We start from the raw sequence: 11,272 nt of genomic DNA on the forward strand, positions 1-11,272 counted from the left end.
ACCTGTCCACAGCCTCAACCAGTCAGACTCCAAACTCCGCCATGGCCAAGACCAAAGAGCTTTCGAAGGACACCAGGAAAAGAATTTTAGACCTGCACCAGACTGTGAAGAGTGAATCTACAATAGGCAAGCAGCTTGGTGTGAAAAAATCAACTGTAGGAGCAATCATCAGAAAATGGAAGACATACAAGACCACTGATAATCTCCCTCAATCTGGGGCTCCACGCAAGATCTCATCCCGTGGGGTCAAAATGATCATGAGAACGGTGAGCAAAGATCCCAGAACCACACGGGGGGACCTGGTGAATGACCTGCAGAGAGCTGGGACCAAAGTAACAAAGGTCACCATCAGTAACACACTACAACGGCAGGGAATCAAATCCCGCAGTGCCAGACGTGTTCCGCTGCTGAAGCCAGTGCATGTCCAGGCCCGTCTGAAGTTTGCCAGAGAGCACATGGATGATACAGCAGAGGATTGGGAGAATGTCATGTGGTCAGATGAAACCAAAGTAGAACTTTTTGGTATAAACTCAACTCGTCGTGTTTGGAGGAAGAAGAATACTGAGTTGCATCCCAAGAACACCATACCTACTGTGAAGCATGGGGGTGGAAACATCATGCTATGGGGCTGTTTTTCTGCCAAGGGGACAGGACGACTGATCCGTGTTAAGGGCAGAATGAATCTCACAAGTATCGTGAGATTTTGAGCCAAAACCTCCTTCCATCAGTGAGAACTTTGAAGATGAAACGAGGCTGGGTCTTCCAACATGACAATGACCCAAAACACACCGCCCGGGCAACAAAGGAGTGGCTCCGTAAGAAGCATTTGAAAGTCCTGGAGTGGCCTAGCCAGTCTCCAGACCTCAACCCCATAGAAAATCTGTGGCGGGAGTTGAAAGTCCGTGTTGCTCGGCGACAGCCCCAAAACATCACTGCTCTTGAGAAGATCTGCATGGAGGAATGGGCCAAAATACCAGCTACTGTGTGTGCAAACCTGGTAAAGACCTATAGTAAACGTTTGACCTCTGTTATTGCCAACAAAGGTTATGTTACAAAGTATTGAGTTGTATTTTTGTTATTGACCAAATACTTATTTTCCACCCTGATTTACGAATAAATTCTTTACAAATCCTACCATGTGAATTCATGGATTTTTTTTTTTTTCACATTCTGTCTCTCACAGTTGAAGTGTACCTCTGGTGCAAATTACTGACCTCTGTCATCATTTTAAGTGGGGGAACTTGCACAATCGGTGGCTGACTAAATACTTTTTTGCCCCACTGTAAAAGTGAGCATTTAAGTTTCTAAAACTACCTTTGCTTCAGCTACAGTGTGCTAGGATTTGTCAGTGTCTTATTGACAACATCTGCAGATATGCAATAATAAATAAAAGTAAACTATAACAAATATGGTACTGAAGTCAGGATCTTTTTGAAACAATATATAATAATCTAAATTCATGGGTGCAATTTATACAATGTAGCAATTTTCTACAACCCAGTTCTAAAAAAACTCTGGGGATGCTGTAAGATGTAAATTGAAAACAGAATTAAATGATTTGCAAATCTGTTACGGCCCTGGCCATACTCTGTCTTGGTAGTCGTTTCTTGTTCTGTCTGTGTCTTTAAGTCTCTGCAGGTCCCTGATTGGATAAGCTAACGGCTGCTGATTGGTCCCCTGATCATGTGGTTGCTTTCAAAATCCCTCACCAGCAGTTGTCCAGGGGCAGCCACTGACAGCAGCAGCAGACCTGACCCTGGCCTCCAAACTCTGTGATATTTGTGATTCTCGTGACTTACAGAGCTTTGAATATAGTGTGTAAATTAGCCTTCACTTGTAAATAGTCACTGAAGCTTAAGTGGTGATCTGCCTTGTTGTTTTCTGTATTATTTCCTCCTGTTTATTCAGTTAGGGCAGGGGTCGGCAACCTGCGGCTCCGGAGCCTCTTTTGTCCTTATACTGCGGCTCCGCGTGGTTTGGGAAAATAAATTAGAAGTATTTAGCTGAAGTGTATTTTATTTATGTTAGTTCTTTTTTAACTTGTAGTTCTAAATTGGAAGATTATTGTGATATTGAAATACAAATATATATATATATATATATATATATATATATATATTCTATTATTTTTTCATCGCTCAAAATAAGCGTTACACTCGCAGAAGCCGGTGTACCCGCCGAAACGCCGTGCATTTATTGAGACTTTCAACCCCAGGTAGGCCAATTATGGATCTTCGGATCCACATTATGTCAGCAGCTATTCTCCACCGTGAACTATGTTACAAAAAAACACCGCTCACGCCTCACAGATGACAGCTTACAGTCCTGCGTAAAGATGAAAGTGACTGTACACACGGGTGTTCACAGACGCAGACTACACCTTTCTTGGCTGCTGCCTCAAAGCACATTGTGCGCTGTCTATCTTGCGTGCTGCACAATATCGTCAATATCATTTAGTATCTACTGTTATCTACTGCTAGCTAGTTTATTGTGATGGTGCTGTTTTTATTATGTTGCTCTTTTTATGTTTGCTTTCTCTTCTGTTTTTTTTTCTCCATACAGGTGATCCAGGTGTTTTGTTTGTTTTTCTTTCTTTCTTCCCCCCTTTCTCACTGTCTCTTCTCCCCTCTGGTTTTCTTTCTCTCCCTCTCTTTCTTTCATTCTTTCTCCCTATCCTATCCCCCAGTCATGTCTGTCCTGTTTGTAAAATAAATACATAATTATAATAAAGGTCAATCAAATGGACCAATATGGCAAGGCCATGATGATCCACTTGGTAAAATAAATCCGCTTGCATCTTTCTTGGCCTTAAGAAAACAATTCTGATGGCTAAAGATCCAAACGGGACAAAAAAAAAAAAAAAAAAGATGAAAGTGACTTCGTTCAGCCCCGATTTGCAGACGCTGTGCGCAGAGGTTCAGGACCAGAAGTCCCATTGTAAACATATCACGGCAGACCCGATGATGTTTTCATGAACACGCTTTTCAGCATCTCTTTATTGACCACTTTTCACACACAGTTGCTGTACGCATACAGCCGGCTGTAGCTTTTCGGCTCACAGCCCAACACATACCAACAACAACACAACAGCATAGATGGCACAGACGCTAAGGCGGCGAAGCGTGATTGCAGGTGCCGGTCAGGTGCGTCCGCCTCCCCTGCAGCGGCGCTGCAGACCACGCCCCGTCCCACACATTAACCTGGTAAAATACATATTTAGGCAGAATTTTGCAAATATTTATTTTCCATTTTTCAGCAGCATAGTGCTTTTTTCCAATTATTTTTTAAAAGCCAGGTCAAGGCTCCAAAAGTCCAAAGGCAATATGAGGGTGGCTCACAACAGTTTTTGTTTGTTACATGGATCATTTTAGTTCAGCTGGGTGTCTTTCCTTTTGTTATATTTCTGTAAGAGTTCAAAATTTGTTAATTACATAAATAAAATGTAATTTTCTCTGTAGCACTTCATGGATTTCATAAGCAACACACCTTAGTTGTTCACACAAAGCATAAAGGTAAAAAACAATATATACAGTGTTATCTTCATTTTAGATGTCAAAAAGTATTTGCGGCTCCCAGTGTTTTCTTTTACGTGGAAATTGGCTCTTTGGGTCTTAAAGGTTGCTGACCCCTGAGTTAGGGAGTTAGGCGTAGCATTTGTCTTTTGTTTGTTCTTTTCATCACGTAGGGTTCAGGTAGCACCTCCTTGACTGATTAAGCTGGTTTTGTTTGTTATTTTGCCCTTTGTTCACCCCGGAGTCACGCTTCAGTTTAGGCACAATAAATCACTGTTCACTAAGAAATTGTTTTTTCTCTGTATGGTTTTGGGGCCCAGGGCGGGGTCACTTCTTTTTTTTAACTCTTATGTTACGTTCCTGTACCCCTAGACTGGGGCGTAACAAAATCTCATAAGTTTATATTTTATTCACAGCAGAACATAGAACACATATCAAATGGTTAAAGAGAGGAAATGTACTATTTTAAGAGACAGAAAAAGGTCATTCTGAGTTTGATGGCAAAACATGTTCCCCCCAAAAAAACAGAGGCATTCAGCATTTTCTGTTCTTTTAACAGCAGTCAGTAAAACTCGGGGAACAGAGGAGAGTATTTGTGTAACTTTTTGGAAAAGAATGTTGTCCCTTTCTTGTCTCATAGGGTTCAACAGTGTTCAGTTTGTCATATTTTTGGTTCCAAAATGTGCCAAATGTTTCCAGGTAGTTAAAGGTCTGGACTGCAGGCACCCAAGTGCATCACCCAGATTCTTCTACTATGAGTTCAAGCAGGTGTAATAGATACATTATGTGATTCATCTTGCTGTAATATGCATCAGCAGTGATGGTGCCTTTCCAGATGTGCAACCTGCTAATTACATAGGTACCGAAGCACCCCGATTACCTGCCTGTGTTACACTGTTGCCTACTTGCTGTCCTACATTCAGTCTAAAGAAGGTCTCTGGTTGGAGAAGAAAATCTCTTCATAATGGCCGTCCTCATTTTCTTGAAGACACAGACTCTGTGAAATAAAACGCACCAAACTTGAAATGCTATGAAGAGCTTGAGGATACAATAAGGTAAAACTAACATCTAAAATCTGCTTTTGAGCACAGTCACACTAAGCCTTCATTTTATGAGTGCACATGTAAAAACTACAATCATCAGAGTCAGTGTCCTACCTGTGCCTGATGTGAAGCTTGACGTGTTGATTTTAGTCGCCTAGAAGTTACAGAAATGTAATCATCAGAAATAATAATAATAATCTCTTGAGCAATCTACCTGAAACATTTCCTACAAGCTTAATTGAACAGGTCAGTCCAGAATCCATCACATCAACACATTCATTGCAAAATAAATGCTTACGTGTTTACACGCTTTAAAATATGTTTTGAATCTTGTGGAATTAATTAATTACATAACTTAGAAACTCACAAAGGGAACTTCAGACACGCAGGAATGATAAAATGTATCATATCATCATTTGCATGAAAAAATATTTCTATTTTGTGGAATATTTTAGCATCTTATGATACAATCTGAAGAAACTTCTCATCTGTAGCCTTGTTTTCCCAGTGATACAAAAACTGAAATACTGAAGCTATAAACTTAAAAATATATCAACACTTCCACTGGTTTTAGTTAAAAGTTCAGTCAAAATTAAACCATTGACAGTTTCAAGAAATATCACAAGATAAAGGAAAGTGAGACAAAATTCGATATTCCATGGATGGAATAGAGTCTTACCAAAACACAAAAACCATACAGATGAGTACGATGATCCCAGTGATCCCTCCTACAGCAGCCCACCATGATGAAGGCTGATGTGTTCCTGCAGATATAAAAAGGTTAGTGACAAATGCACTTTGATAAATATCATGTTTGTCACTGAGTGTTCAGGCTTATATGAAGGTAACTTAAATGTTCACGTTGCTGTGTATGGTTTAATCTATTTACATTCAATCGAATGTTAAGAGAGTGAAAGCTTCCCTATTAACTTAATGATCTCAATCACTACTTTCGTGTCTTATTTAAAACAGCAGCATATTCAATGTTGGGGCCACAAACTTTGTGGTGATAAGGTTGTGTCTGCATGGTGTTGTATGTCTATTCCAGGGATTTGGGTTCATGTGGGAGGTTTTAATGAATGAGTGGGAAATATATTCACCTGGTTACCGGTCTGTCAAAAATGGAGAACAGGTGAGTAGGGAGACTGTATTTTTTTGCTGACTGTGTTTGTGCATGTCAAATGCCTTGCCTTCTTTAGATTGCCCTCAAGTAGCTTGCATGTGCTTGTGCTTGACTGCAAAGTGGATGGATGACTGAAATATGGAATAAATGCTCAATGGAAAATGAATGGAAGCTGGATTGTTTGCTGGTCTATTTAAGAATGAGTCAGCAAAGCAGTTCTCCCTACTTAATCCTCTGACTGGCCTAATTGATATCAAGTCACGTCATTCAGTTCAATAGAAAATAAAGCATTCTATGCATTAGGGCAATGAATCCGACCTGAACAAGACAGGTCGGATGGCAGTTGATACTAGTGTATTATGGGCACTTCTGTTTCTTCTGTTTGGGCTTGAATTTTCTGAGGATGACTTAAAGCTGGACCCTGTTGACAGTGCTTTCATTTCTGTAAATATGGATGCGTTCCCATTATTCTCACCAAACTTTCTTCAATAAATTCAAACCTGTTAATCACAATTCTCCAAACAGTTTATTAATATTAATACATGATTGATTCTTGTGCTGCTGTCTGCGTTTACCTGTTGGATGAAGCTCTGCTGATGTCTGATTACCCAGATCATTAGTGGCCACACAGTAATAAACTCCTCCATCTGTTACATTGAAGCTGTAAATCTCTCCTTCAGATACTTTCACAGCTCCATCTCTGCTCTTCTTGAACCAGGTGAAGCTGCTGACAGGAGGTTTGGCTCTGCTGGAGCAGGTCAGGTTCACCCAGCTGCCTGCTGACACCAAACCTGATGGACTGATGGATGCTGAGGTGTCTTTAGGAGCATCTGGAGAAAAAGATGTGAGTTAGATAAATAAATATAATGTAAATAAATTTTAATTTATAGTCGTCAGTTGGGTCGTGTGCATTGCTATGGCATGATTCATCTGCACCTCCATCTGCACATGGAGATGAAAACTTGCAGCAGAGTTAAAATGTGTTATGTCTGCTACCACAAGGACAGACGCCAAAAATCTTTACCACCACCAGGGCTAATTTTAAGCTCCATATTGTATCACATTTAGACTTTTCTTTATATAATTAGTTTCACATTTTGATTTCTGTAACACAAACATTGCAGGATAAATTAAGTATTTCCATTTTTCTTTGTTTTTTTGAAACAATTTTATGTACAACTGTGAATAAAAATTACTTATAAATTATATCCCATAAATTATGATGAGCTGGCAGAATCATGATATGTTGACATGATCCAACAACAAACTCTGATTGTCTTACATGAAACACTGAGAGTCTCTTCTGTCTCTGCTGTCTTGGTGTCGTTTCCTTGGTTCACAGGATATCTGGCAGAGCAGTTGATCTTCTTTCCATCATGTGTGTCTGACAGAGTGATGTTCTGCTGGATTTTAGTTGTAAAGCTTCCATCTGTGTTTTTCTCTATTTTGTTGTGAGAGTCTTGTTGGAGATTCCAGGTGAGTTGAGGAGGGGAGTGTGGACAGGGAGTGAGAGCTGAGCAGGTTATAGTGACAGACTCCTTCTCCTTCAGATCACCTGGAATTGTAATATTGGGCCTCCAAGGAGAATCTGTGGTTTCAAAGATTTTGAAAATACATACAAATAAATACTGTGTGTAATACACTATATTTGTCTAATGTAAAATCATTTGTTCTGTTAACAATTTATTTAAAACTCTATTTAACACACTCTAATCCAGTGTACTGCATAGCACTGCACACTACACTTTACACTGTGATTACTAACCACTCTTTTGTCACATGTTTGCTGATGCATTGTTTTTGTTTTGATTTTCAAATATTTTTATGATGTGTATTATCATTTGTATTTTACTTTATTCAATTGATTTCAGATTACTTTTATCTCATTAAGATATTTGTTTGGTCATCTTTTCGTATCTTAAAAATAAGTTAATTATTAACCTTGTAAGAGCCAACCTATCCAAAAAAAAAATAAAAAAAGCCAGAAATTTGAGATGCTTATTAACCCTTATAACAAAATCCACAATTTTTTGCTCTCATGTGGTGTATGATATATTTTTATTGTATAACTGTTATATTTTTGTATTGCATAAGATACGTGGCAAAAGTTTGTTAAAAACAATGTTAATTTAAAAAAAAAAAATTTGTCCATAACATTTTGAAATTATGGCAAATATTGATCATGTTGATGATATACAGGTCTCAGAAACGCATGTATCAAGTATGATCCAAAGGGCATTATAGGGTTAACATGCATGCACATAAAAGGAGTGAAGCCTGTCAGCAGTAAGTATGTGAAGGGAATGGACAGTTTGAAGCAAATTGGCAAAAGTTGTAAAATCATTATTGAATGACAGTGATCTTCATGGCCTCAGGTCAAACTGCACTGAACACAGACAATTCTGTCAAAAAAAAAATCAGTGCATGAGCTCAGGAACATGTCTGAAAGCCATCAGTAGAGCTGGATGCAGAAAGTTACAAGTCCATTCCTGCTCTGAACACATTTAACATGAAGTGAGATGATTAAACCTGGCTTTAAACTGCTCACACACTGAAAATGTTATGAAACAAAAAATATGATACATGCTGACTGCTTTGGAAAGAATCCTGTACAGTTAAGAAATAAAATGTAAATTGGGACAATCACTGAGACTGTATTGAAACTTTTAGGCTGATAAAAGATGTTTTAGAATACAGAAAACTATCTGAATGTGGTTTGTCATTTTATTATTATTATTTTATTTATTTTAAATAACTCACCTCTGACTGTTATTTGAAGAGGATCACAAGAAGCTGTTGCCTTGAATGGTTCTCTCTCTACTCTGAAGAAGTATTTGTTTGTGTATGTGGTGGTTAAATTAGAAAACAGAGTGGTGCAGTCTCTCTGATTCAGGTTCCCAGTAATACTCATTGGATAGATGCTAACTGCTCCACTACTGTTGAAGATCACATTTTTTGGATTATTGACAAATCTATCATCATTTTTAATCCACACTCCAAAGGTTTTTCTTGTGCTGATAAATTTCTGTTCTTCTTTGGGTCTGAAGTTACATGGGATTTGCAAACAAGATCCACTCAGTGCTTCCAGCATCTTTGGTGCATTTATGGAGAGTGCTGCTTCATCAGTGCAATCAGCCAAAGCAGCTGTAAATACAGTGCCATGATTAGTAAACTGTTGACTCCATCTTCACTGACCTTTCAGATTTTGTTCAACAATTAAGTTCAGATTGTAAAATGACTCCATGTCTGTGAATGACTGAACAAACAGCTCACCTGGAACAAAGAGGACAATCAGCAACATGCCGACTGTCACCATGTTCACACACAGGAACTTGTTGAAACCTTGAATTACAAACACACATCACTTGAATTATGTATTTTGAAGAGATTTTTCATTATTCTTTAAAACAAATTCATAATCCAAACTTCCTCTTTGCAGTATGAGCTGTCATCATAAGGAACCATTATCAACAACATCTGACATATGAAATGAGTGAAACTAAATCACCAGGAAATAAACTGACATAAATGTATCTGTCAGTGCACTAAAAGAAGAATCACAAAATAAAAGATTAAGTGTCATTAAATAAAAGCATCAAATGTTTCCTTACCAAACAAGTCCCTGTTTAGTCTCACAGTTTTAGAGTGAAATGAAGCAAAATTACAATAAACCCTGTAAACTAGTGGTCAGCATATGAGAAAGCAAGCACTGACATACCCACTGAGTAAACTACACGATACACTCATTTGTGTCCTTCCTGCTTAAAAGTTGAAGGAGAGGATATGACATGTCTATTTTTAACGTCTGAACTCACATTCACAACCGAAAAGATTTTTTTTTCTCAACTTCACTCCATCAGAGCCTGCAAGCTTAACCTTGGTTAAAATATTTTTTAAAAAATCCCAGTATGACCGTCACTTATTATCAGGAGTTATTACAAGCTGTTAGGGTCATCGTAAAAATTTATACTAAAAAAAAAAAAACCAACTGATTAGTAATAAACTGAAACTCTTTATCAGTTTATTTACCTTAACAAAGAAATCAACAACAGACAGCATGACAACAGTCTGCATGCCCTCTGACACACAGAGGGATTGCAAGCCCAGAATATTTACAGAGAGAATGTATCTACCTGCCAAGTTCACAGAGTACATTTAGAACATTTATACAACAGAAAACTCATCAACAATTGCTTTAAAGATTACATGGAGACACAATAAGACAATTTCAGAATTTCATTCTGTAAAGCCAGGTTGAGACAGAATAAGAATCTTAAATTTCATTAATCATTTATATTAATAATGTTAAGAGATATATTCTAAAACACTTCTTCAGCAGAGAATCAGAGAGGAGAAACACACAGAATTTCTTGCTAGCAAGGGCAGCCTAGAGTGAGACTCAGAGACTCGCCCTGAGGACTTGCCCAGTTCCTTTATTTATACACTTCAGTGGGTGTTTGTGTGGTGTGTGTGTGGTGTGTGTGTGTCATGGGGGGGGTCAGAGTGTGACCCCATAAAGACTTCCCTAAAACTGCTGGTCTGGAAAGTCCAGCAGTTCATCAAACCAAAACCACTTAGACTGGAAACAGATATAACTACGTTAATCCTACCGTAAAACAATAAAACAAGGTACGAACTTTCCCATGCTCCTAGGATGTGGGGGTGAAAGCCAGAACACCCTGGAATGTTACAGACTTCCTAGGATGAGACATCCTTTCAATAAACACAAATGGTTACATGTAGTATTCTACCATATTCAAACTTATATCATTAAAAGATTATACTGACTACTAAGTACAATTTTCCACTGACAAAAACTTAATATAGATGATTAACATAGACCAGTGGTTCCCAAACGTGTTTTTTTTGCTTGGGCCCCCCTTTGTTTTACAAGAAAAATGTTTTTCCTTTGCATACCGCACTACCCCTGCAACGGTTCTGCGCTGCCCATTGGGGTGTGCCCCACACTTTGAGAAGCTCTGACAAACTATTAGACCCATGAAGTGAATCACTGACATCTGAAAAATGTGTTGATACAGCTCTTAAATTCTCCTTAAAGATACAAGACTGAACAGTTTGTTTCTGGGAAGAAAACACTAACTGAAAAACTATGTCAAAAAAATAGAAATGTGTGGCCAGTCGGTAGATCAGACATGTGTTATGATTCGGCTCTGTGCAGGCAGGAAGAGAACCCAAAATGCAGAAAGTTATTTGCCATTTTATTTACTGTTTTATATTTCCATTGCCTGTGTTGTAAAGCACTTTGTGATATATATATATATATATATATATATATATATATATATATATATATATATATATATATATTTATATTTATTTATTTATTTATTTATTTATTTATTTATTTTTATTTATTTTTTTCATCTGTGAAAAGCGCTATATAAATAAATTTTACTTACTTACATCACAACACATGGGAATAACTCAAAATGCAGCTTTATTGCTGACACAGAAATGATACAGGACTAAAGTAAACTGGAGAACAGTTTTGGGACTAATGCGTTATTAAGTAACGTGTTACAGTAACTATGTTATTATGCCGAAATCAGGAACGCGTTAATCGTTACTGGGAT

General features: G+C 37.9%; 1 protein-coding gene across 1 annotated transcript; it reads right to left on the bottom strand.

Moving 5' to 3' along the window:
• Nucleotides 1-4,431: 4,431 nt before the first annotated feature.
• LOC118455985 (myelin-associated glycoprotein-like) lies at nt 4,432-8,994 on the bottom strand. Its single transcript, XM_087846044.1, has 7 exons — nt 8,952-8,994; nt 8,439-8,822; nt 6,961-7,266; nt 6,254-6,508; nt 5,235-5,319; nt 4,670-4,709; nt 4,432-4,509 (listed from the first exon to the last, which is right to left on the bottom strand). The coding sequence occupies exons 1-7, from the start codon at nt 8,992-8,994 to the stop codon at nt 4,432-4,434; spliced, it is 1,191 nt and encodes a 396-aa protein (XP_087702170.1).
• Nucleotides 8,995-11,272: the final 2,278 nt, after the last annotated feature.

The sequence above is a fragment of the Neolamprologus brichardi genome, chromosome 9 (assembly GCF_056152115.1).
Source record: "Neolamprologus brichardi isolate AB-2024 chromosome 9, ASM5615211v1, whole genome shotgun sequence".
NCBI classification, from domain to species: Eukaryota; Metazoa; Chordata; class Actinopteri; order Cichliformes; family Cichlidae; genus Neolamprologus; species Neolamprologus brichardi.

Excerpts from the sequence above, each read along its gene's own strand:
- LOC118455985 (XM_087846044.1), bottom strand. The coding sequence starts at position 8,994 with ATGGTGACAGTCGGCATGTTGCTGATTGTCCTCTTTGTTCCAG. Across the intron at positions 7,267-8,438 it reads TCTTCAAATAACAGTCAGAG|ATTCTCCTTGGAGGCCCAAT; the intron begins GTGAGTTATTTA and ends TTGAAACCACAG. Across the intron at positions 6,509-6,960 it reads AGAGACTCTCAGTGTTTCAT|ATGCTCCTAAAGACACCTCA; the intron begins GTAAGACAATCA and ends CTTTTTCTCCAG.